The sequence below is a fragment of the Girardinichthys multiradiatus genome, chromosome 2 (genome assembly GCF_021462225.1).
Source record: "Girardinichthys multiradiatus isolate DD_20200921_A chromosome 2, DD_fGirMul_XY1, whole genome shotgun sequence".
Classification (NCBI taxonomy): Eukaryota; Metazoa; Chordata; class Actinopteri; order Cyprinodontiformes; family Goodeidae; genus Girardinichthys; species Girardinichthys multiradiatus.
The window spans coordinates 12,980,109-13,005,489 of record NC_061795.1 but is presented as its reverse complement, the minus strand read 5'-3'; the positions used below and the strand labels follow the sequence as shown (position 1 = coordinate 13,005,489).

General features: G+C 42.2%; 1 protein-coding gene across 3 annotated transcripts in view; it reads left to right on the top strand.

Annotated features, from left to right (window-relative positions):
* ankrd27 (ankyrin repeat domain 27 (VPS9 domain)) overlaps nt 1-25,381 on the top strand; it is a 109,285-nt gene that overhangs the window by 68,213 nt on the left and 15,691 nt on the right. For all 3 annotated transcript variants that reach the window (XM_047389894.1, XM_047389885.1, XM_047389876.1), the window contains 3 exons: nt 5,729-5,850; nt 14,070-14,152; nt 14,248-14,363. In XM_047389894.1, coding sequence (XP_047245850.1) covers nt 5,729-5,850; nt 14,070-14,152; nt 14,248-14,363 — 321 coding nt within the window. The remainder of the gene's footprint in view (nt 1-5,728; nt 5,851-14,069; nt 14,153-14,247; nt 14,364-25,381) is intronic.

The window sequence follows — 25,381 nt, the reverse complement described above, 5'->3', positions numbered from 1 at the left end:
CAACAAGGTAAGCTGACAAAGAACACCTGAAATCAGAGCATCTCTAGTCGGACACTTAATGAAGTTTACCAACTCCTGAATCCTCTCATCATATGTGGCAAGGTCAAACTGATTTAAAGCATCCCACTCATCTGGAGACAAACGGATGAGATCATCAACCACCACTTTCTGCATCTCCACGTCTGCTGAATTCATAATGGAGTGTGATTCCATCATTCTGGCTGACACTACAAAACAACAACAAAGTTATGAGAATATAGCTAAAAGCAACAACATCTAACAAATGTATGTCCAGCTATATATGTATATTTGACTTTACATATATTGGTAACATTTGTTCGTTCGTTGTCTTCCGCTTATCCGGGACCGGGTCGCGGGGGCAGCAGACTCAACAGAGACGCCCAGACGTCCCTCTCTCCAGACACCTCCTCCAGTTCCTCCAGAGGGAGCCCGAGGCGTTCCCAGGCCAGCCGAGAGACATAGTCCCTCCAGCGTGTCCTGAGCCGTCCCCTGGGCCTCCTCCCGGTGGGACGTGCCTGGAACACCTCCCGAGGAAGGCGTCCAGGAGGCATCCGGTATAGATGCCCGAGCCACCTCAACTGGCTCCTCTCGATGTGGAGGAGCAGCGGCTCTACTCCGAGCCCCTCCCGGATGGCCGAGCTCCTCACCCTATCTCTAAGGGAGTGCCCGGCCACCCTACGGAGGAAACTCATTTCAGCCGCTTGTATCCGGGATCTCGTTCTTTCGGTCATGACCCAAAGTTCCTGGCCATAAGTGAGGGTAGGAACGTACACCGACCAGTAAATTGAGAGCTTTGCTTTTCGGCTCAGCTCTCTCTTCACCACAACGGATCGGCACAGTGCCCCCATTACTGTGGCAGCCGCACCGATCCGTCTGTCGATCTCCCGCTCCATTCTTCCCTCACTCGTGAACAAGACCCCGAGATACTTAAACTCCTCCACTTGAGGCAGGAACTCCCCTCCAACCTGAAGAGGACAAGCCACCCTTTTCCGGTCGGGTACCATGGCCTCGGACTTGGAGGAGCTGATCCTCATCCCAGCCGCTTCACACTTGACTGCGAACCACCACAGCGCATGCTGTAGGTCTTAGCTAGAGGGGGCCAGCAGGACCACGTCATCTGCAAAAAGAAGAGACGAAATCCACTGGTCCCCAAACCCGACCCCCTCCGGCCCTGGGCTGCGTCTAGAAATCCTGTCCATAAAAGTTATGAACAGGACCGGTGACAAAGGGCAGCCCTGCCGGAGTCCAACATGCACTGGGAACAGGTCCGACTTAGTGCCGGCAATGTGGACCAAACTCCTGCTCCGCTCGTACAGGGACCGGATGGCCCCTAGTAAAGGGCCCCCGATTCCATACTCCTGGAGCACCCCCCACAGGGCATCACGAGGGACACAGTCGAATGCCTTCTCCAGGTCCACAAAACACATGTGAACCGGTTGGGCAAACTCCCATGAACCCTCGAGCACCCTGTAGAGGGTATAGAGCTGGTCCAGTGTTCCACGGCCGGGACGAAAACCACACTGCTCCTCCTGAAGCCGAGGTTCGACTATCGGTTGGACTCTCCTCTCCAATACCCTGGCGTAGGCCTTACCAGGGAGGCTGAGGAGTGTGATCCCCCTGTAGTTGGAACACACCCTCCGGTCCCCCTTCTTATGAAGGGGGACCACCACCCCAGTCTGCCAGTCCAGAGGCACTGTCCCCGACCGCCACGCAATGTTGAAGAGACGTGTCAACCATGACAGCCCTACAACATCCAGAGACTTGAGGTACTCAGGGCGGATCTCATCCACCCCCAAAGCCCTGCCACCGCGGAGCTTTTTAACCACCTCAGTGACTTCAGCCTGGGTGATGAAAGAGTTCAACCCCGAGTCCCCAGCCTCTGTTTCCACCACGGAATGCGTGATGGCAGGATTGAGGAGATCCTCGAAGTACTCCTTCCACCGCCCGATAATGTCCTCAGTCGAGGTCAGCAGTCTCCCGCCCCCACTAAAAAACAGTGTTGGCGAAGCAGCAGCATCGACAATAGATGCGGAGAACATGGTCCACTCGGACTCTATGTCTCCAACATCCCCCTGGATCTGGTCGAAGCTCTCCCGGAGGTGGAAGTTGAATACATCCCTGGCCGAGGGCTCTGCCAGGCGTTCCCAGCAGACCCTCACTATACGCTTGGGCCTGCCAAGTCTGTCCGACTTTCTCCTCCTCCAGCGGATCCAACTCACCACCAGGTGATGATCAGTGGACAGCTCAGCCCCTCTCTTCACCCGAGTGTCCAAAACATGCGGCCGAAGGTCTGATGATACGACAACAAAGTCGATCATCGACCTCCTGCCTAGGGTGTCCTGGTGCCAAGTCCACTGATGGACGCCCTTATGTTTGAACATGGTGTTCGTTATGGATAATCTGTGCCTAGCACAGACGTCCAATAACAAAACACCACTCGGATTCAGATCGGGGAGGCCATTCCTCCCGGTCACGCCTCTCCAGGTGTCACTGTCGTTCCCCACGTGGGCGTTGAAGTCCCCCAGCAGAATAATGGAGTCCCCAGGAGGGGCACTATCCAGCACCCCCGACAGGGACGCCAAGAAGGCCGGGTACTCTGCACTGCCACTCGGCCCGTAGGCTGAAATGATAGTCAGAGACCTCTCCCCAACCCGAAGGCGCAGGGATACGACCCTCTCATCCACTGGGGTAAACCCCAACACGAGACGCCTGAGCTGGGGGGCAACAAGCAAACCCACACCAGCCCGCCGCCTCTCCCCGTGGGCCACTCCAGAGTAGAACAGAGTCCAACCCCTCTCAAGGAGATGGGTTCCAGAGCCCACGCTGTGCGTGGAGGCGAGCCCGACTATTTCTAGTCGATATCTCTCGACCTCCCGCACAAGCTCAGGCTCCTTCCCCCCCAGCGAGGTGACATTCCACGTCCCTAGAGCCAGCCTAAGCATCCGGGGATCGGGCCGCTGAGGTCTCCACCTTCGTCCGCCACCCAATCCTCTTTGCACCGGTCCCTCACGGTTCCCCCTGCAAGTGGTGGGCCCACTGGGGGATGGCCTCGCGTCTCTCGTTCGGGCTGGGCCCGGCCGGGTCCCGCGAGGAGCAACCCGGCCACCAGGCGCTCTCCGACGAGTCCCGACCCCAGGCCTGGCTCCAGGGTGGGACCCCGGCTCCGCCGTACCGGGCGACGTCACGTGCCTCGATATTTTATTCTTCATGAGGGATTCTTGAACCACTCTTTGGTCTGACCCATCACCTAGAGCCTGTTTTCCATGGGAGACCCTACCAGGGGCATTTAGGCCCCAGACAACATAGCCTCTAGGATCATTTGAGCACTCAAACCCCTCCACCACGTTAAGGTGGTGGTTCAAGGAGGGGGTAACATTTGTATGAGTGTAAAACGGGCACAGAAGTTGATCATTCAACCTGTGACTTATGACAACACTATGCTCTAAGAGTTACAATGCTATTCATTTCTTTAGGGATATTTGTGATTTTAGCATTAATTTTTTTACCTTTCTTTGGGAGAACTAGTGATTAGACACTATTCTTAACCTTTAAGGGAATTTTGTTTAAAAATGCAAAGGAAAAAGAAAATTGCTACACCTCCTAAGGGTAATAATTGCAATTTGGCTTTTGGTTCAACCCCCTTTATGGCAGGCAGGGTGATTAGATTAAATATGGGATTTAATCTGGCAATAAATCCTGTTCTTTCAAAACATAAAACAAACTATAAAGTTCCTGAATGGATACATGCATCAAAATTAGGTCAGATACTAAAATTAACTGCAAAGTTAATTCACTTTCAGATTGTGGTCTTACACAAAACACAGCCTCTAGATACAGATGTGCAGCAACAAGTTAAACCAAGTCTCAAATTATTGCTTACACAGAAGAAACCAGACTGAGTCAGAACATCTCAAATTTTGCCTATTTAGCAGAGTTGATTGTTACTAGCACGGAGATATTGGAGTTATTAATTTTGACGAAAGTCTAAATTTGTTAACTCTTGGAATGTCACGAGTTATAATGCTCTCTTAAATATAATCAGTGACATCTGATGTTAGAACTCTGATGTTTTGAGTCCTATTGTGACCAGTGACAGCTGGTTTTAAGCTAATCACTTGGTGCATCAATAATGTGCAGTTGTGGTTTATTCCTTCGCATTTATGTACAGTGCAAGCTGTTCATGATAATGCCCACCCATGGATGCCAATGTTGGGGTTATGAATCTGAGAATATTATTTAATTTTAATATTTTAATATTTTATCAAATAATATTTCGGTCTGTTAAGGGTTGTCCTGTGAATACCAGCCCAGTAAGGCGATGGTATTAGGACAAAATAGAAAGGTGTGAGACGAGCTCTGACATTATTGAACAGCAAAACTCTGCACACACATGGAATGAATTCACACAATTTCTTAAAATACAAGAATTTATTAACAAAAATAAGTCAACTCAAAGTCAAACATATTTCAATCAACAAACTCTTTACTATGCTAAAACAATCCAACTAACTACCAAGCAGAATTAAAGAATAGGGAAGACTAATGGGCTATGTACAATATAAACAAGTTGATCAAAGATGATTGAGAACCATGACCAAAAGAGTGATGCAACATAATGTTTTTTTATGTTTGAGAACCAAGGATTATCTTGAAGAATCTGGAAATGAAGTTAAGTTAGTCTTGGAACCAACTTAGGCAATAATCAGCAAACGTTTAGACAACCATTCACAATGCAAGATCAGATAAAATATTATTTTAATCAAATGTTTTAAATAATGATCTGCTGAATAAAACCAACCTTCTGGATGACCATTTCTCAACGGTGTCTCATTAGCTGCCTTTATTTATTAAAATAATATTTGAAGAAATATTATTAAGAGAATATTTTGGAAAGAGCCAAATCTTTCTGGAGAAATGGGGTTTAATGGTGTTTACTTAGTTATCAAAGTTAGTAAAATTATGTTAGGGACACATTATTTACTGGATTGAAAACTAAACCTTTCTGGGTAAATATTATTTAGCAACAAGTACATGTCCTTAGCTGTTAGCAGTTAAGCTAACAAAGAAGCTGCTAGCTTAGCACTAAGATTAGTGTGATGGCAAAAAGGCTTCCAACCTTAAAGACTCATCAGAGATGAATTATTAAAATACCAGTTGAAACATGTAAAAAAGCCTTTCAGTGTTTATAAGAATGATTTGGGTTCTGTAATGCTTATAAGGATTTTTCCACTGATTGTTGAAAAGTGTATAGATCATTTTTGACATGCCATTTGTTTAATGCAATAAAGATAAAAAAAATATTTTTCAAGACTGACACTTCTTATGAATTTGTTTTGTTGTCTTTTGAGATATGCCTGTCTCATTTCCTACCAGAAACAAAGTTTCTGGTATTTAATCCAAATTTGCCAGGAGTATGAATAAGGTTGGGTTTAACGGTGTGATGTTTTATCTATATAACTAAACTTGCTGTAATCTTACGTACCGTAAATGTGGTTGCAGTTTAAAAGGTATGGTTACAGTTCCAGCAAAGAAGTGAAGGAGCCTAAAGTCCATGAAAAACCAGAATTTTAATTGTTTTATTGTGCTGTAGTTAGTATTCCTTCTACCAAAACAGTTCTGTTATAAATGCATTTCTTCTGATCTTCTGGACATTGCTCTCCATAGGATTTGTGGCTCAGTTTGATCATGTTTTCTGTATGTATTTTAGCACATAGCAAATGGAAACGAAGCCAAAGTGGAACATCTGCTGAGTGAAGGTGAAGGTGATGAAGATGTCAGGATGTGTCATCCTCTTTGTTCCTGTGACCTCTGTCATGGCCACCTGTCGGGGTCAGTATCCTGTGTGTGTGTGTGTGTGTGTGTGTGTGTGTGTGTGTGTGTGTGTGTGTGTGTGTGTGTGTGTGTGTGTGTGTGTGTGCGCGTCTCTATTTATATTTAATTTTGTAGTTGTATGGAGAGGCCAATTTTCTGAAAATGTACTAGGATGTGAGGGCCCACTGCTCCTTGTGGGGACCAAAGCCTGGTCCCCATGGTGGAAAATGCTGTTCTTGGGCTTTCAGTAACAGCATATGCGAACTGGTCCAGATTATCAGTCTGTGTGCCAGCTTTTGTAAATGATGTAAGAGCAGACTCCCCTGCCTGTTGATATATACAACCACCGCGGTGTTGTCTGTTCTGACCAAAACATGGTGCGCTCTCATAAAGGGCAGAAAATGTCTTAGACCCAGTGTCATGACTAGAAGCTTGACAGTTTGTGAGGTCCACATGCCCCTTACAATCATGCTGTCGTTTGTGGCTCCCCAACCTGTTAACAAGATGCATAGGGTAACCTTCCTCCTTTGGATGGTTCCCATGTGCTAATGTTAGGGAATGTGGGGCGTTTCCACATACCCAGTGTGTGCACATGTCAGAGAAACTATGACTTTGTGGTGAGCAAGGAGTATTGGGCTCAAATTGACTGCTTTGCTCCAGCAGGCCCAGCTTAATGGCTTTTTTGTTTTGCAGAGAAATTATTTCTGCCAGCAAGATGCTTGTGTGTTTCTCCCCGGCATATGACTGCGCTATGCCTTTGAAATGAGGCGGAGCTGTTGCAAATTGGAACCTGTATCCCCTGGAATACAATCTATATGTGTGTAACCTGATGAAAGCACTTCACCAGAGCTGGCTTTTGCTTGCTAGTGGGCCGGAAGGTGCTTCTGTGCAAACACTGTATCGCACTGGCAGTGAGCTGGTTTGTTGCTGCAGCTTTCAGCTGTGGCAGCTTTTGGCCTGCTTCCTCTTCTACAGAAAGGGCCAGCTGTGCCAAAGGTAAAGCGAGAGCTCCACTTGAGACCTCATGTGCAGACCTCAAGGGCAGAGTGTTATTTTAAATACATTTTTCATGTTTTTTCTTGTTGTGGAAGCACCCTCGGAGCTCAGCCTGGTTGCGCACCTGAGAACAAGTTTATTGAGTTTGTTGTGAATGGGGAAAATCGTATTTTAGAGAACTGGTTTGTGCTTTCTGACCCCAGCTGTGGCTCCACGGTGTTCTCTTTGTGTTTGATCTTCCTCCTCTTCAGTTGGCTCTAAACGTTGGCTCTGCAGGCCATTTGAGCTGCCATGAATGTGGCTTCAAGAACTCAAACTGGGAAAGAAGGTTTCCCAGTTGGGAAGGTGCAGATGTCTGGCAGTGCCTGCTGTCTCACCCCGAGGACAGCTCCATCTTTTCGCATGGTTTCCCGGTTTTGCTCTAGGAGCCAAGGGCTTTTTTCCCCATGCACCTTGAGCTTGTTCTGTTTACCACAGTCACAGTTAGCTGATCGTGGCTGAGGCTGGTTCTTAGGCATGCGGTAGACTATTGAGCCGCTGCCTGAGCTAATGTTTAACAAGATGCCGCAAGGGGAGGAGGCTGCGCTCTTCTGGCCAAACATAGTTTGAAGCTTCACCTTCTCTCTTTTTCTCCTTGCAGCATTTTTGCATGGCTGCCATGGTAGAGCTTAATAAGCCCCTCAGGTCCACATGGGTGTCGAGGAGTTGGTTCTTGTCTCTTTCTTGTATCTTTTTTTGTTCAGTGCAAACTGAAAAAAATTAGCTTTGAAATGAATTGTGGGCACAGCTGCCAGCAGACATACCATAGGAGGCACACATGAAAAGCCATCCCAGTCCAGTCCAGTCCAGTCCCGATCCTCCCAGGACGGGGGTTCTTGCTCCAAAACGAGGCCATCTGGAAAGAAAACGGCTGCAGCTGTCTGGTGGAAGACTTGGCTTTTAGAAGCCTTTTCCTCTCATACTGAGATGTGGTTGTGTCCATGAGGGTTTCCGGCCACTCAATGCCTAACTTTCCAGCTGCCCTTCCAAAGACATCATGTTGTAGAAGTTCTGCACTACCGAACTAACTGAATCTGGGAGTATGGCCTAATCTTCCTCCAGGTCAGTTAATGGCGCGACAGTGTCGAGTTGCCATCCCAAACGGTCCCAGCTAAAGAGGGCTTTCCCTCATTGTCCCTGTATATTCTCCCTGTTTTAAATTAAATGTAGTATTATTATATTATTATTATTATTATTATTATTATTGGTTCCAGTGAGCACTGGTGGCGGGGGAATGGCTACCCCATCACAGAATCAACCTCCAAGAGCTTAGCTTTCCACACTGGCCCGCACCAACGAGATTTAAGAAAGAGCCATGCACAGTGTTCACAGCTCGCTGGTGATGCTAACACTTCCTGGGCAATTTTCCACCTCAGACATGAAGAACTGACAGAATTAGTATCTGCCCCAGCTATGAGGTTGCCACATGTGCAGGTACTAGTCAGAGGCTTGTCCATGGTGTAAGTATTATGATTATTCATGAATTAATATTTATCAAAAATTATAATTAAAAATCATAATTCAGGAAAATATTTCTTTACCAAAATCATTACTTACGAATACAAATCAAAGATGTCCTCTGGTGTTGTGATTATGGGCTCAAAGCTCTTTAATAATCACAATGAGCTATTCATTATTAATAATTGATAAATTATTAACCAAAACCACAAAATGTCACTGGTTATTCAACAGCTTCACTGAAAGTGGGGGAACTTTGACCTTGTTTTGACAGATAATTCACTCTTGCACGAAATAAACACAAACGCTTCTCTTAATTAAATATATGAAGATTTATTGAAGCCAAATAATTCTGATATACCATTATTCTGGTCCAAAAACCTTCACCTAACTAACAAGCACTATTCTACACAAAGGGGATAAAAATGACTACCTAACAATGATAATAAAAGAAAAATATATATGCATTGAGTATCTTTTATGGACAAAATGTGTAATTTGGGTTAAATGGAAAGAGAAGTCTTCCTGGTGTGCTGATGTCTCGATTGCAGTGATCAGCTGATAAAACGGTGGGGCCACGCCCCTTTAGCCACTACCAGCTGATCGCCCCAAATCTCGAACAAAGAGTCATAAAACTCTGAGGTGGGAACTCAGTGGAAAAACTCCAGTAACACAAGGTACAGACCACAGTTGCTTTAAATGAAAAACTTTTAAAAGTCCAACTTCTAACCCCTGGCTGATTTGAGATCAGCCGGACAAAACATGAACACGCACGATTCAGCAGCGCTTGTGCAGCAAATCAAAACACAGCTCAGCATAAAACGCTTCAATCATTATTGCATGCAACAAGTTGATACCTTGGATTAACTACTGGTGTTTCTAAATCACCTTAACTATGCCTTATCCTGCCCAGACCTCTAAATGTACCTATCCGATTTATTATAAAACGAATGAAATTACACTAACGTTGATTTCTTCTATTCACTGGTTGAGGATGGTCAAGTCTGAAGAAAACCGGGGGGGTAGGAATCATGCGTCCATGATCAACTCAAGAAAAAAAAAAAAAACTGTAAACCTCTTATCCTCCCAAAAGGGGAAAACATGAAGAGCCGCGTTTAGTCGACTGAATCAACAAGGAGGAAACTCATCTCCTTGGAAATAAAACCTCTGTGGCTTTTTCACCTGCAGCGAGTATCAGCTTGGTCTTCGATCGGTTATGAATCTTCTGACCTTCTTGTATCAGACAAATTTCCAGCTTTCAAGCTCTTCCGGGAATGGCCTTGTGGATCAAAAGTTCGCCTGCGAGCTTTTGTCTCTCCAGATATGCGCCTCCGTTGCGTCGTCCCGTGACACATGTGGGAAATGGCAACGAAACTTTATTTTCCGCTGGTTTTATAATCCCGAGTGACGTCAGAGCTGAGATGTCTGTTGAGCTACGCATGTCAAACTGTGTGGCCAAAATGGATGACTCCAACAATGGTGAGTATGAGGCCAAGCTTCACAACTTCATAACCTCCATTAAGAGTATAAAGCAAAAGCAGCTGTTTGGTGACAGACCAGTGGTAGAGAAACTTAAAACAGTCAAGTACAGGTCCTTCTCAAAATATTAGCATATTGTGATAAAGTTCATTATTTTCCATAATGTCATGATGAAAATTTATCATTCATATATTTTAGATTCATTGCACACTAACTGAAATATTTCAGGTCTTTTATTGTCTTAATACGGATGATTTTGGCATACAGCTCATGAAAACCCAAAATTCCTATCTCACAGAATTAGCATATTTCATCCGACCAATAAAAGAAAAGTGTTTTTAATACAAAAAACGTCAACCTTCAAATAATCATGTACAGTTATGCACTCAATACTTGGTTGGGAATCCTTTTGCAGAAATGACTGCTTCAATGCGGCGCGGCATGGAGGCAATCAGCCTGTGGCACTGCTGAGGTCTTATGGAGGCCCAGGATGCTTCGATAGCGGCCTTTAGTTCATCCAGAGTGTTGGGTCTTGAGTCTCTCAACGTTCTCTTCACAATATCCCACAGATTCTCTATGGGGTTCAGGTCAGGAGAGTTGGCAGGCCAATTGAGCACAGTGATACCATGGTCAGTAAACCATTTACCAGTGGTTTTGGCACTGTGAGCAGGTGCCAGGTCGTGCTGAAAAATGAAATATTCATCTCCATAAAGCTTTTCAGCAGATTGAAGCATGAAGTGCTCCAAAATCTCCTGATAGCTAGCTGCATTGACACTGCCCTTGATAAAACACAGTGGACCAACACCAGCAGCTGACACGGCAACCCAGACCATCACTGACTGTGGGTACTCGACACTGGACTTCTGGCATTTTGGCATTTCCTTCTCCCCAGTCTTCCTCCAGACTCTGGCACCTTGATTTCCGAATGACATGCAGAATTTGCTTTCATCCGAAAAAAGTACTTTGGACCACTGAGCAACAGTCCAGTGCTGCTTCTCTGTAGCCCAGGTCAGGCGCTTCTGCCGCTGTTTTTGGTTCAAAAGTGGCTTGACCTGGGGAATGCGGCACCTGTAGCCCATTTCCTGCACACGCCTGTGCACGGTGGCTCTGGATGTTTCTACTCCAGACTCAGTCCACTGCTTCCGCAGGTCACCCAAGGTCCTGAATCGGCCCTTCTCCACAATCTTCCTCAGGGTCTGGTCACCTCTTCTCGTTGTGCAGCGTTTTCTGCCACACTTTTTCCTTCCCACAGACTTCCCACTGAGGTGCCTTGATACAGCACTCTGGGAACAGCCTATTCGTTCAGAAATTTCTTTCTGTGTCTTACCCTCTTGCTTGAGGGTGTCAATAGTGGCCTTCTGGACAGCAGTCAGGTCGGCAGTCTTACCCATGATTGGGGTTTTGAGTGATGAACTAGGCTGGGAGTTTTAAAGGCCTCAGGAATCTTTTGCAGGTGTTTAGAGTTAACTCATTGATTCAGATGATTAGGTTCATAGCTCGTTTAGAGACCCTTTTAATGATATGCTAATTTTGTGAGATAGGAATTTTGGGTTTTTATGAGCTGTATGCCAAAATCATCCGTATTAAGACAATAAAAGACCTGAAATATTTCAGTTAGTGTGCAATGAATCTAAAATATATGAATGTTAAATTTTCATCATGACATTATGGAAAATAATGAACTTTATCACAATATGCTAATATTTTGAGAAGGACCAGTACAGTAATTGAGAAGCATCCAGCGACCAAGTTGGTAGCTCGCTCTGTGAACATTTAAGTTAGCTTTATCATTCCTGTACTAGCTGTCTGAGAGATGCTCGTGGGATAGAGAGTAGGTGTTGAAGATCACCTGCCTGTTTTTTTGGCCATTTATACTGGCAGGAAGGCCCTCCTCCAGGAGCAGAAGTCACTTCTGTATGCCAGTCAAGACTGCCACTTCTGGGGGACAGGCACTGGGGAGGTGTCCTGTAGTGAGATACTGAAACAAATGTTGAAAGAAAACTCTGTTTAACAATACAGATAAGTTATTCTTGAATGTGTCCCATGTTTAATTTTTTGTGACTTTATTACAACACAGAGGAACATCAGAGGATGGGATTTATGTCTCCATTCTCCTGGAAATATTTCTGACACTAAACAGAAATAAGTACTTTATTAAATCCATGCAGGAAGCTGTTGTATTACAGCAGCAGCAGCAGAGATATTTAGAATGAAATAATCATTCGGAAAATAATAATAAACAATATCATGTACAATATGGAAACAATAATACATGCTGTGCAAGGAGGACATGCGCTCCATCAATTGTTTATGCACAGTATAGTATGTAATACTATATATAAAGATGAATGAGGGAATGGGATATCCAGCTTATTATTGTTTTTGAGGAGTCTAATGGCTGCTAGCAGGAATGAGTTCCAGTAGTGTTTTGTCCTTCACCTTGGAGGGATCAGCCTGTGATCTTGAAGGTACTTCTCTGTAATATGATCAAACCATCAAGTGGGTGGAAGTAGGGCTGCACAATATAAACCACAAACTTCTGAAGTCATTAAGAAAATACAAATAAGTTTTGTCAATGAAATCACTTCATATGTAGGACAGAAGCAACTTTTTTCATTTTAAACATGATGTTGGAATGCATATACTTTTATTTTCCCAGTAGCTGGATAGACTTTTTAAAATATAGCTTCTATGTATTAACCCAAAACAGAATGTATGAATACCCATGTACATATTAATACTTTTTGAATATGTGTCTGTTTATTGCTAGTCATATCATTAAGACAACATTCCCAAATATTATTGCTTTTTTTCCTAGTTTTATGCAGCCCTAGGTGGGAGGTCTTATTGATGATAGAGTTCAGTTTACAGGGCAGTCTCACCTATTGTCTGGTGGTGCCCGCATATGGAGCTTGCCTCCCCGATCAGTTTAAATATCTTGTTCTTTTCTGTTGTGCTGGCTGCCACCGACCAGTAAACCACACCAAAAAACAGGGCACTAGCCACCACAGTTTGATGTGGTGCATCAAATGATGTGGTGCATTTGTGCAAAGCTGTAGTGCACAAATGTTAAGGGATGTGAGACGTCTTAGAAAGTACACAGCTATGACTCTTGTACGACATCTCCACATGAGTGGTCCAGTCGACTTTACTGCCCATTTGTATTCCCAGGTACCTGGAGTAGAGGCAATCTCCACATCATCTCCATCATATGACACGAAGGTTGACATGGACGTCCTCCTGTTAAAGTCTATAACCATCTACCTGGTCTTTGTGGTTTTAAAGTGCAAATGGCTGCACCAGTCCACAACGTTTCTGATGGTGTTCCAGTGATCTGTTTTACATCTTCGTTGCATACAACCAACAACTGCTGAATATTCAAAAAGTTTCTGAACAAATCAGCTGGCTGGATTTTATTGGTAGTCGAAAGTGTAGAGCATGAACATGACAGGGACAGGACCATTTCTTGTGGGGCTGCCGAAGATCTTTCTATAGATCTAGTTCTGCAGGTGAACCTACTGTGGTTTGTGTGAAACAGTCTAAGACACAGGAGACCATTCCTTGATCCAACTTCATCTTCTCTTGATGCAGCTCATACTTGTTGGTATTGAAGGGTCTTGAGAAGTCATAGACCACAATCTTCACAGTTGCTCCGCAGGTATCCAGGTCTACACAAACTCTGGACAACTGCTGGTCAACGAGTCCTAAATCACTGTTGCTTTGTAAACAGAACTTTGTACCAACCACCGGGGAATACTGTATCTATTAAAGGGTGTATATGGTCTGTACATGGATGTTATAACCAAAGGTTTACCATCAGAGCTTTGCCTCAATCATCTCAAGTGTTCTTTAGGAAAGCGACACACATGCGGGCAGCCATCCATAAAATTTAAGAGAGAATCTGACATCTCCCATGTTGTGCACAAAGGGTTTCCTTTGCTGTGTGATGCTTTCTTCAGGACATTGTAGTTCCCTGATGGTCTCATCGTAACGAATGCTTATCTGATGTCAGTCTAAAACTTGAGACATCCCCATCATTAACCCTTTCTGATCAAGACCTCTTTCATGTGTATAATCTATTGAAATCTTTGTATCTGATGAGGACTAAATAGGTGGTCACAGCAGAGGGTTTTCTTAGAATGTCTTTAAATGTGATTTGATTTTGCATTTGTAATCTGGTCATGGTACTATGTAAAGATTTAGCCTTGTATGTGGTCGACAGTGAAGGGAGTTAAACTTAGCCGAGTGGTGACATTGTGTTTCAGACGTCTGCATGATCTATCCATTGTGACACCGTTCTCCAGAGATGACAGAGGTTACTCTCCACTGCACGCTGCTGCAATCTGTGGTGAGCCTTTGCTAAAACACAGACCATTCAAACCTAAAACAATTTTTTTTTTTAAATCAGCCTGTGAATGTGTATATGTGTTTTTGATGTTTCAGGTCAGGCCCAGTTGATTGACCTGCTGGTGAATAAAGGAGCTTCAGTTAATGCCACAGACTACCATGCTCTCACACCGCTGCACCTTGCCTGTCAGCGTGGATTCCAAGGGGTCTCAGTTAGTGTATACACACACACAAATATGCACAAATGTGCTGCTTTGATCTGTCCAGGGAGTTGATAACAGTGGGGTTTTCAACAATAATTCTCAGCTGCTGTATGTCCATTAGAACACGCATGCCCTAAATGCTGTCAGCATCAGTAGCCTGAAGCCAGGCTCCTGAAGAAAGCATTCTCTTTTTTACACTAACCGGCCAGTTTATTAGGTACACCTGTCCAACTGCTCGTTAACGCAACTTTCTAACTAGCCAAACACATGGCAGCAACTCAATGCATTTAGGCATGTAGACATGGTCAAGATCTGCTGCAGTTCAAACCGAGCATCAGAGTGGGGAAGAAAGGTGATTTAAGTGACTTTGAACGTGGCATGGTTGTTGGTGGCAGACAGGCCTGTCTGAGTGTTTCAGAAACTGCTGATCTACTGGGATTTTCACGCACTACCATCTCTAGGGTTTACAGAGAATGGTCCGAAAAAGAGAAAATATCCAGTTTACACAGTGTACCCATCTTCTGTGGTCGCAAATGCCTTGTTGATGCCAGAGGTCACAGGCGAATGGCCAGACTGGTTCGAGCTGATAGAAAGGCAACAGTAACTCAAACACTTGTTACAACCAAGGCATGCAGAAGAGCATCTCTGAACACACAACAGGTCGAACCTTGAGGCGGATTTGCTACAGCAGCAGAAGACCACACCGGGTGCTGCTCCTGTCAGCTAAGAACAGGAAACTGAGGCTACAATTTGTACAGGCTCACCAAAATTGGACTATAGAAGATTGGAAAAATGTTGCCTGGTCTGATGAGTCTCGATTTCTGCTGCGACATTCGGATGGTAGGGTCAGAATTTGGTGTCAACGTGAACCATGGATCCATCCTGCCTTAAGTTAAGTTCAGGCTGCTGGTGGTGGTGTTATGGTGTGGGAGGATGTTTTCTTGGCCCACTTTGGGCCCCTTAGTACCAATTGAACATTGTGTCAACGCCACAACCTACCTGAGTATTGTTGCTGACCATATCCATCCCTTTATGACCACAGTGTACCTATCTTCTGATGGTTACTTCCAGCAGGATAACGCAACATGTCATAAAGCACGAATCATCTCAGACTGGTTTCTTGAACATGACAATTTCACTGTATTCAGATGGCCTCCACAGTCACCAGATCTCAATCCAATAGAGCACCTTTGGGATGTGGTGGAACAGGAGATTTGCATCATGGATGTGCAGCCGACAAATCTGCAGTATCTGTGATGCTGTCATGTCAATATGGACCACGCTCTCTTCTCTATTGTTTCAACTACATGTTACCTAAAATGTGCCAGAAATTATTTGTTTCTAAACATCTGACTCAACACATACAGCTACAGTCTTTGGCAATCTCAGTATCTAGCCTTGTATTTTCTCCCTCATTAAGAGATTATTAGGATTATTCAGTGGTGGGAAGAGTAGCCAAAAATTGGAGTTAAGTAAGAGTAGCATTGTTTCAAAATATTTTACTCAAGTAATAGTAAAAAAGTGTTTGGTAAAAAAGTAAAGTCTACCCAAATACCGAGTAACTCTTTGCTTAGAATATCTAATTTAGTTTGTAAAAATGATGTAATCAGACTGACAGCCATATAAAGACATCATAGATGGCGGATTGATGCTTCACTCTCTTTTACTTTGCTTGTTTCTATGTGTTTTTTCTGCACTCTGCCACCATTCTTTGGTCACTATCACTTGAGAGGAACTTCTAAATATTAGACAGTCTTCTCTAGGCATTTGTTTTCTCCATTTTTCATAGACCCCAAGTTTACTGAGATCTTAATTGGTGGCACAGCTGCTCTATATGAGATTTACCGGAGACGCAGACAAGGTAATTGGGAAGCCACACTCATGCAGCTTTAGCAACAGGAACTCCACACACCCTTGCAATCAATCCACCTGGCTAAAGTCCGCTTCCTGGCTAACAAAATGGATGAATTGCTAACCCTAAAAACTTGGACGCTCATGGAATTGCTGCCATCCGTTTCATCTAAACTTCACTACAGCGGCCAGTATTTCAGCTGTCTTGAGCAGACTGCAGTGTGGATCTCTCTGGAAGCTAAAGAGGAGAGGTGGAATCTGCTTTTACACAAAAGAAGGTTGGTGTACTGATGTCACATTGTACAGAAGACCTGTAGCCCTCACTTTGAATCATTTTTCAAAAGCTAAACCTTTTCATTCAACAAGGTTTTTTTTGTTTGTTTTTGCTGGTGTATACATCCATCCACCAGCCTGCACATCAGAGACTAAAGAAATGCTCACTGATCTGATAACAGTCATGGAGAAAAAACATCCAAACTCTTTTGTTTTTCTTGGGGATTTAAACAGTGCAAACCTCTCCAATGATTGTGGATTAATACTGAAGCAACCTTTAAAACGTAATCCGCAAAATAGTCTTACAATTCAGTATTGTGTGATTAAAAATCACAAAACAAAAAAAAAAACTGTCAATTCTGAGCTGTGTCCCTGCCAGACCCCCCCCCAAACACACACACACACACTTACAAACAGGATAATCGGTGTTGCAGGCCAGCAATTCTGATGTACATGAAATAAGATAAGACCTCAATGAAATTGACTGCAAAACAAATAATGTTGCACTACCAGACCACCTTTGAAGCCCTGCAAAGAATTGGCTGTAGAAGGAACAATAGGATTGTTTATTCAAGTCCCTGGATTTAGTGCCTTATCCACCAAGAGTGGTTGAATCATTTCTACAGTACTTGGCCATTTTTAATAAATTCCTTAAAAACATTTCATAAAATTACCAACATATTCTAAATTAACATAATTTATATCTGCAATAACATGCATTGTTTAGAATGCCCCTAACAAAAAAAAACGCTGAAAAATATTGTTTATACAATACAAGCCTATAAAGACCCAAATTTAAATATTCATTAAAAATCAGTGTTTCATCATAAAATTCCCAAAATATTCCCAGATGACCATGACAGTAGAAGGAACAATTTGAGTGTTTATTCCAGTTCCTGGATGTTGTGCTTTATCCACCAAAAAACGGTTAACCATCGTTTCTACAGTAGTTGGTCAATAAAAAAAAAGAAATCCTTTAAAAATACATTGTTATAAAATTACCAAAATATTTTCAATTAACCACATTTATATTGACAATAATGTGCATTGTTTGTAATGTCCTTGGATGTAACGATTTTTCAATAAATGTATAATAAATAGTTGTTTATTGAAAACAAGGATACAATGACCCGAATTAAGAATTCAAATTCAAAAATCCATATTTCATAATAAAATTCCCAAAATATTCTGAGATGACTGTGATTGTAGAAGGAACAATTTGAGTGTTTATACACGTGCCTGAATTAATTACCTTTTCAAGCCAAAATCGTTCATTTCCATAGCTAAATTGAAAACTTTTTATAATTTTTTTAAAGAATTGTTAACTATCATTTCAATAATATTAGTAAAAATGACCAGAATTTAAAAATTCACGTAAAATGCATATTTTGTCAGAAAAATCTCTAATAATTACCAAGAACATCTTTAATATGAAGAATCAACCAAAGGTTTCTTAGCCACCACACATGAATTTGTTTAATCCAAATTAGTTTACAATTGTCATTATTGATTAGCATATATCTTTTTCAGACGCCCCGCCAACCCAGCATAGGACAACCATTTGAAACAGACCAATTTTCTATAGAGGCAGGTTTGAACTTGAAACGTGTGTGGATTAATGCTGAAGCAACTTTTAAAACGTAATACACAATATAGTGTTAGAACTCAGCATTTGTGTGAGGAAATCACAAAATATAAAAAAACAGTCAATGTGGAGATGCATACCGCCAAACACTCAAACCACAAGGTAAGCTCTCAACCATTGGACCACCCAAGTCATGCCAACCAACCTAATGGGAAGATCAGAGGTAGAATGTTGTATGGCTATCCTGTTAAGGTAGTAATAATTGCCAAAATTGAAAAATTCACATGAAATGCATCATTTGTCAGAAAAATCTCCAAATATTCACCAAGAACATCTTTAATATAAAGAGTGGCATAGAAAAATGGCCACTACACTTCAATTTTTTCATCCAAATGAATTTATAATGGCTATTATTGATTAGTATACATCTTTATAAATTAATTGTACAGAAGTAAGCAGTCCAAATTAAACAATATTTATTGGGGATTATATGCACTGTCTGCCTAAGTAATGTGCAAAAGTCCAGGCTGTTTGGCTTAACAGAACTGGAGATATAAACTTTTGGTGCCTATATCGCCCCCTATGATTGAATGTGCATCAAACTAAATGCATAGGCACAACACCTTATTCTCTCATCTTGAAATGTGGTAGAGAAATAGTCAACTTCTGTGATAGCTCGTGATTAAGCTTTGTCCGCATGTAGCTTTAACAACATTTGAACATTTGAGAATGATTTTATACCATTTTGTCCCGCTGACTCTGTAGATAGTATGTACAGAGTTTCACCCTGACTGAGCTTAAAATGTAGGAGGACTTATTAGGCCCGAGCAGCTAAGCGCTGCGAAGGCCTATTGTAATGCAAATGTTTATTATTATTCATCTGGGAAATGAATTGGCTTTTTGGAGGCCTTAACATATTCAAAAACTCACCAAACTTCACAGAAAGTTATCCCCAATTGGAAATTTTTGTATTCTAATGGATTTGAAAATGGGCGTAGCCAAACGGCTCTACAGCGCCCCCTAAAGTGAGATAGGCCAACTGGTAAGTCCTAGAGAGTTGAAATTTGGTACATAGAGATCTCCCCAAATCATGAAAAAAAATCTCTTGGGGGTCTGCCCCAAAACCAACAGGAAGTCGGCCATTTTGGGTCAAAGGGTCATTTTTGGACATTTTTCAATTTTCATACATGTAGAACTTTAACGAACTCGGCTTCAAATGTGGTCAGTATGTAGTTAAGGCATTGGGGATTAAAAGTTATCAAAATTGTGATTTTTTTTTTTGAGCATGATGAAAGGGCGGGACCAGGCCTCAAAGTTAGCCTTCTCGCCCCAAATTTCGAACGGCAATAACTTTCACATAAATTGGCTGAAATACATCAAACCTGGTATAATTGATCCCTCTCAGGTCACCAACAATCCTATCTGGTCAAATGATGAAATCATCAAAGCCAAGCTCCCTGAGAACAGGAAGTCACTTTTTTCACTTAGAAAGGTGCCTCTCTGACCCTCTTGATCCAATCAACTTGAAACTGTGTCAGAAGACAGATAACTAGTGGGTCTAACTTCATTTGAAGCACATTGACTGTTCATAAAATGGCGTGGCCATGGCGGCGCTGCGAAGTCAGACGTCACGCCATGGCCATATGTTTGGCTCTAATTTCCACATACATCATCTGATCTGCACCAAATTCAATGTGATTGATCCTAGTCCAGTCCCCAACAGAGATCTGATGAAATATTTGGTGGGCGTGGCCTAATTTCTCCTCAGCGCCCCTTAGAAAATAAAAAAATATTAGCCCCAAGCCATGCTTTGACTGAGGAATATGAAATTTTGTACACATATATAACTTCTCAGGACCTACAAAAAAGTCTCCGGAGCGTTGGTCCAAACCCCACAGTAATTTGGCCATTTTGGATTGAAGTTGCCATTTTGACCCCGGTTTTGCCCTTTCTAGCCCGCATATCTGAGCGAACTCCTCCTACAGCTTTTGACTTAGAGACTTGAAAATCACTCAGTATACTCTTAAGGAACTGGGGATCAAAAGTTATCAAAAGCTTTTTGATACATGAAAGCATGTGGGCGTGCCCACGCCTCAAAATATGACTTCTCGCTATAAAAGACGAAATTGATATAGCTCCTACAAGGAAAGTAACAGAGACCTGAAACCTTCTGAGATTGATCTGCCTCTGGCCCTGAACAATATTCACTGATCAGATGCTGACATCATCGAAGCCCTGCCCCCTGAGAACAGGAAGCGTCAGGTTTTCCTTTAGAGAGTCAATTTTTGATGTTCTTCACCTAATCAATGTGAAACTGTCCCAAGTAACAGATAACATGATGGTCTAAGACAGTTGCCATTACTGACTGCTTTAGCTGGAGGGTGTGGCTATGATGGCGTGGCGAATTCTGATGTCATGCCATGGCCATACGTTTGGCTCTAAATTACACATGCATGGTCCGATACACTCTAAAATAAATATGGTTGATCTTTGTCAGCCCCCAAACAGCTCTATTGGATTACATTGGAATTTGGATCAACAGCGCCCCTTAGGACATTTCAAGTGCTCTATCTCCCTCATACATCATCGGATCCACTTCAAATGTAGTATACATCATCAGGGATCAATGCTGAACATGTTGCCACAGTCTGTTTATGATATAATTTCAGCCCTACCCACTAATAAACAAATGAATGCAGCTTCCATCTGGAAGGTCAGATTTCCCCCAAATTTTAAATACTTCTCGCCAGACCAGAATTCTGCATGAGTGAAGATCATGACATGACGCTCACAGCATCATCTAGAGGCGACATTTGGAATTGAATGGCGGCCTCGTAGGTGCCAGGCTCCCGGCGATGCCAGGCTCCCGCGGTTGCTGCACTGGCCGAGTTGTGCTGAGGTGCGTGGGTCTTCAATGATGCTTGCAGTTTTAATTGAAAATTGATTTTGCCTATGTCGCCATGAGCAAAAAATCTAGTTTGGCAGAAGTAGGCGTGGTACATGGTAAATGGACTTAACTTATCCAGTCATACTGACCACTCAAAGCCATTTACTCTAGAGCCACATTCACATTCACCCAGACGCATTCACTAATGCGCACACATTCATACACGATACGCAGATTGGTAGGCAATTTGAGGTTAAGTACCTTGCCCAGGGGCACATCTACATGTGGCAGGAGGAAGCAGGAATCGAACCCACAACCCTCGGATTGCAAGACAACTCACTGAGCCACAGTCGCATGGCCTTCACTCGCTCCCGCTGGCTTGGAACCCTAAAGACAGCTGTTTTACTAATGTATATAGTCCAAATCTGGATGACTCCAACTTTTATCACAGTCTCTCTTCTGCCCATTTAACTAAGCAACACCACTCTGTTATGAAGCATGTATATGAGGCACAAATTCATCCTGTTTCCTTAAAAGGGACATATCATGCACTTTTTAGCCCTTAAATACTTTTTGTTTTGTACTTTGAGTTGTTGGATGTATTAACCTACACAATTCATTACACCATCCCCCAGCATCAAAACCTCTTCGTGTGCCCGGTTAAATTTTATTTTCATGTAAATGTTCCCACATCAGTGGGGAAATCCATCTTTGTCTGCCTGAAGCACTTCAAAGATGTGTTCTTGAGCAACCTCTGCCAGTATGAAGGATTTGCAAAAAGACTTCATCTGATTAAGAGTTCAGTTCCTTCTGTCTGTGGAAACGACGGACAGAGCAAAGCGGTAAGCTGCAAAAAACGCTAAAATGATGATGAACTTATTTTAGACATACATTTATTGTATGTTGATATGACATCCTGGTCATTGTTTTGATAGCAGTAGCATTTTGCCTTCTGCTCATGTTAGTGCTGTGTGCTTGCATTTAGCTTTTTAAGAACATATCCATACAGCGTGTTTTGAATAGTATTATTACATAAACAGTTTTGCATTGTTTTGCTGATTTTGTATTGTTTCTGCGCCACTAGATAAATGTATCTATGGTATCAGACCACAAAAATGGCCGAGTGGAGTGGAACACGCTTTGAACTGGAGGGGGGCGGGGTGTGAAGTGCCTCAGTATCAAGGAAAATTTTAAAAGGGTGATATGTCCCCTTTAAGCGACCATGCTCTAGTATCTATGATGGTAATGGAAAAAACATTAAGACCATCTGTTAAACTTTAAAGGTTTAACACATTTTTACTTAAAGATGATTTTCACCCGGTTCTGTGAGGAATTGGAACGCCCAAATCTTTATAAATATCACCTGGCACATAGATTATAATCAATCTTAAAATGGATTTTGAAAATCCATCAGTCTATGGATAGAAATTGAACAAAAGCTATGTAAGGAAATCTGAGTCTCAGATACTCCATCTATCAGACCTTTAACTGAGCAGCACGGCTGTTTTAAAAGCATCAACATCAGAAAATCTGATAGCCTGGTGGCAATATCTGAAAATGAAAAGGTCTTTCATTTTTCTTTGCAGACGAACCCCCATTTGGAGCAACCCAAACATCCTGCTAAATAAAATGACTCTTAACTTTTTAACACAAAACTGTAAAGGTCTAAATCATGGAGAGGACCAATTTGGCCAGAAACGATTGCATACTCTTTCATGTTTTAGAAGATTAATATGAAATTGATAAAAATAAATTCTTTGAATATTACAAACTATTACATATTATCCAATCCAAATTTTAGATTAAATAAATGAACAACAAAATGTCCTCTAGTTATAACTAGCTTCCTTAAACTTCAAAAAACAAAGTTAATCTCTAAAACCTACAGAAAGCATTTAGAAGTAGATATAACAATCTTTCTTCCTATCAGTAAATAGGATGCTGATTTATCCACAGGTATGATGGAATAGATATTAACTCTTGGAGAAAAAAAATGCATAAATGTTTTTAGAATGACCGTAATTGACAACCTTCAGCTGATACAATACAAAATCCTTTATTGAACACAGTACACAGAAAAAAGGATATTTGTAATGTTTTTTTGTTTTTGTTTTTTACTTGCCAGCACATGCCTAAACTGCATGGGAGATTTACCTGATGACTATCTACATGCTCTCTGACCTATCATTATGCATAGAGTATGCAGTTCCAATCTGCCCCTCATATTGCCTTTTTGGTGACATCACAAAAGTAGATTGGAAAGATTTGGAAACATATAGATGCCATATCCTTGCAGTTTTAAGAATTGCAAAAAACATTACTTGAAAACTGGAAGAATTAAATTTTTAAAAAAATATAATGCATTTTAATAATATGTTATTTGAATTTTTTCTGTGGTGAGAATGTCTGTTTGTAAGAAGTCCACTGGTGCGGTCAGAGCAACCTGGAGCTCCACCCACTCCATACTGTGGAGATGACAGTGGACTTCTGGAGAACAACCCCCACACTAGCTCCCTTCATCATCCTCAACAGCACTTTGCCTACTGTGAATCACTTCTGGTTCTTATAAACCACCTTTTGTCAACACAAAAACACTATTTAAAAGAAGGCCCAACAGAGACTGTACTTCCTGGGATAACTCTAGAAGTACAACCTTGGACAGGAGCTGCTCGTCATCTTCTACACTGCCATTAGTCAGTCTGTCTTGTGCTTATCCATCAGTGTGTGCTTTGGCTCATAAACAAAGCAGGACAAGTCCTAATGAACAATCAGGTCTGCAGAGAGAATCATTGGGGGCTGACTTTTCCTCTGTCTAGGCCTTATACGGGTCTAGTGTCAGGAAAAGGGCAGCTAACATCTCTTAAGACCCCACACACCCTGGAGACAAACTATTTAGACTTCTACCTTCAGGTCAACGCTACAGAGCTCTGTTTGCAAAACCAGCCGCCACAGAGACAGTTTCTTCTTCCAAACCTTCTCACTGTTGAACATTTAACAGAGTTCCCAAATCGATACCATTTATGTTTGCACTAATTCAACCTCGTCTTCCACTTTTGTGAAAACAGTTTTTTATTTTTAAAAACTGTTTACTTTGGTGTAGCAGTTGAGCGTGCAGCCCGAATACAGAGGCTTTAGTTCTCGACGTAGCTGTCCCGGCTGTGAGGCCCAGCCCCAGTGACCCCATCTGTCCACCACGCTTCTGGTCTGCTTGCTTTTAGAAAATAACAAAAGAAATTAAGGCCACTAGTGCTGTAAAGAAATCTTTTTGAAAAAACAAAACAGTTTTTCTATTTCTTTTGTGTCACAAACTTTAGGTGACTGTGGCTCAGTAGGAAGAGTAGTTGTCTTGCAATCAGAAGGTTGTGGGTTCGATTCCAGCTTCCTCCTGCCATATGTCAATGTGCCCCTGGGCAAGGCACTTAACCTCAAGTTGCCTACTGATCTGCATATTGGTGTATGAATGTGTGAGCGTTAGTGAGAGCGATTGGGTGAATGTGGCTCTAGTGTAAAGCGCTTTGAGTGGTCTTCATGACTGGAAAAGCGCTATATAAATTCAGTCCATTTACTTTATAAATAAAGCTAAACTTCTGTCCAAATTCTGGTATTTTAAAGATTAAGTAAAAAATTTGTACAAGTAATTAACATCATCACGAAATAACCAACTCAGGAAGAGGAAACAAACATTTCTAGATCAGTTTGTTTTTACAACATAAAGTTTCAAACTTCATTTGTAGATTACTTCTCATAGTCAAGACGAAGCCAATGCACACTGTAGGTTAAATATTCATTTTACTTCAAAATACTTCCATGCCAATATAGACTATTTACCGATATTCACTCGACCTCCAAATAGCAGAACAGGCTCAGCAGACAGAGAATAACAGAAGAACAGTGAAGTTTGTAAACCTAGAAGTCTCACTGTAACATAAACTGTCTGATGGTTAAAATGTGCTTGTTTCTTGTTTTGTGAAGTAACTGAAGGTGGGTAGAGTATCCAGAAATTGTAAAGGTAGTGTTACTTCAAATTCGTATTAGTGTAAGTATAAGTAAAAAGTAAGCTGGCGGTGGCGCAGTGGTAAAGTGTGCGACCCATGTATGGAGGCTACAGTCCTTGATGCAGCCGTCCCAGGTTTGAGTTGTAGCTGGTTGACCTTTGCTCCATGTCTTCCCCTCTTGCTCTCCACCCCATATCCTGTCAGTCAACTTACAAATTAACGGCCAGCAGTGCCACAAAAACAAAATAAAATAAAAACGATGCAGTAAAACTATTCCTAGAAGTTCATTATTTTCTAATGTTACTGAGTAAATGTGTAGCTAGTTACTACCCACCTCTGTGATTATTTACCAATGATTTAGGAATTCATATAAAACATTTACTTGTTTAGGGTTAGTTTCCAGAAACCTTATTGAGTATCTATCAGATTTTAAATG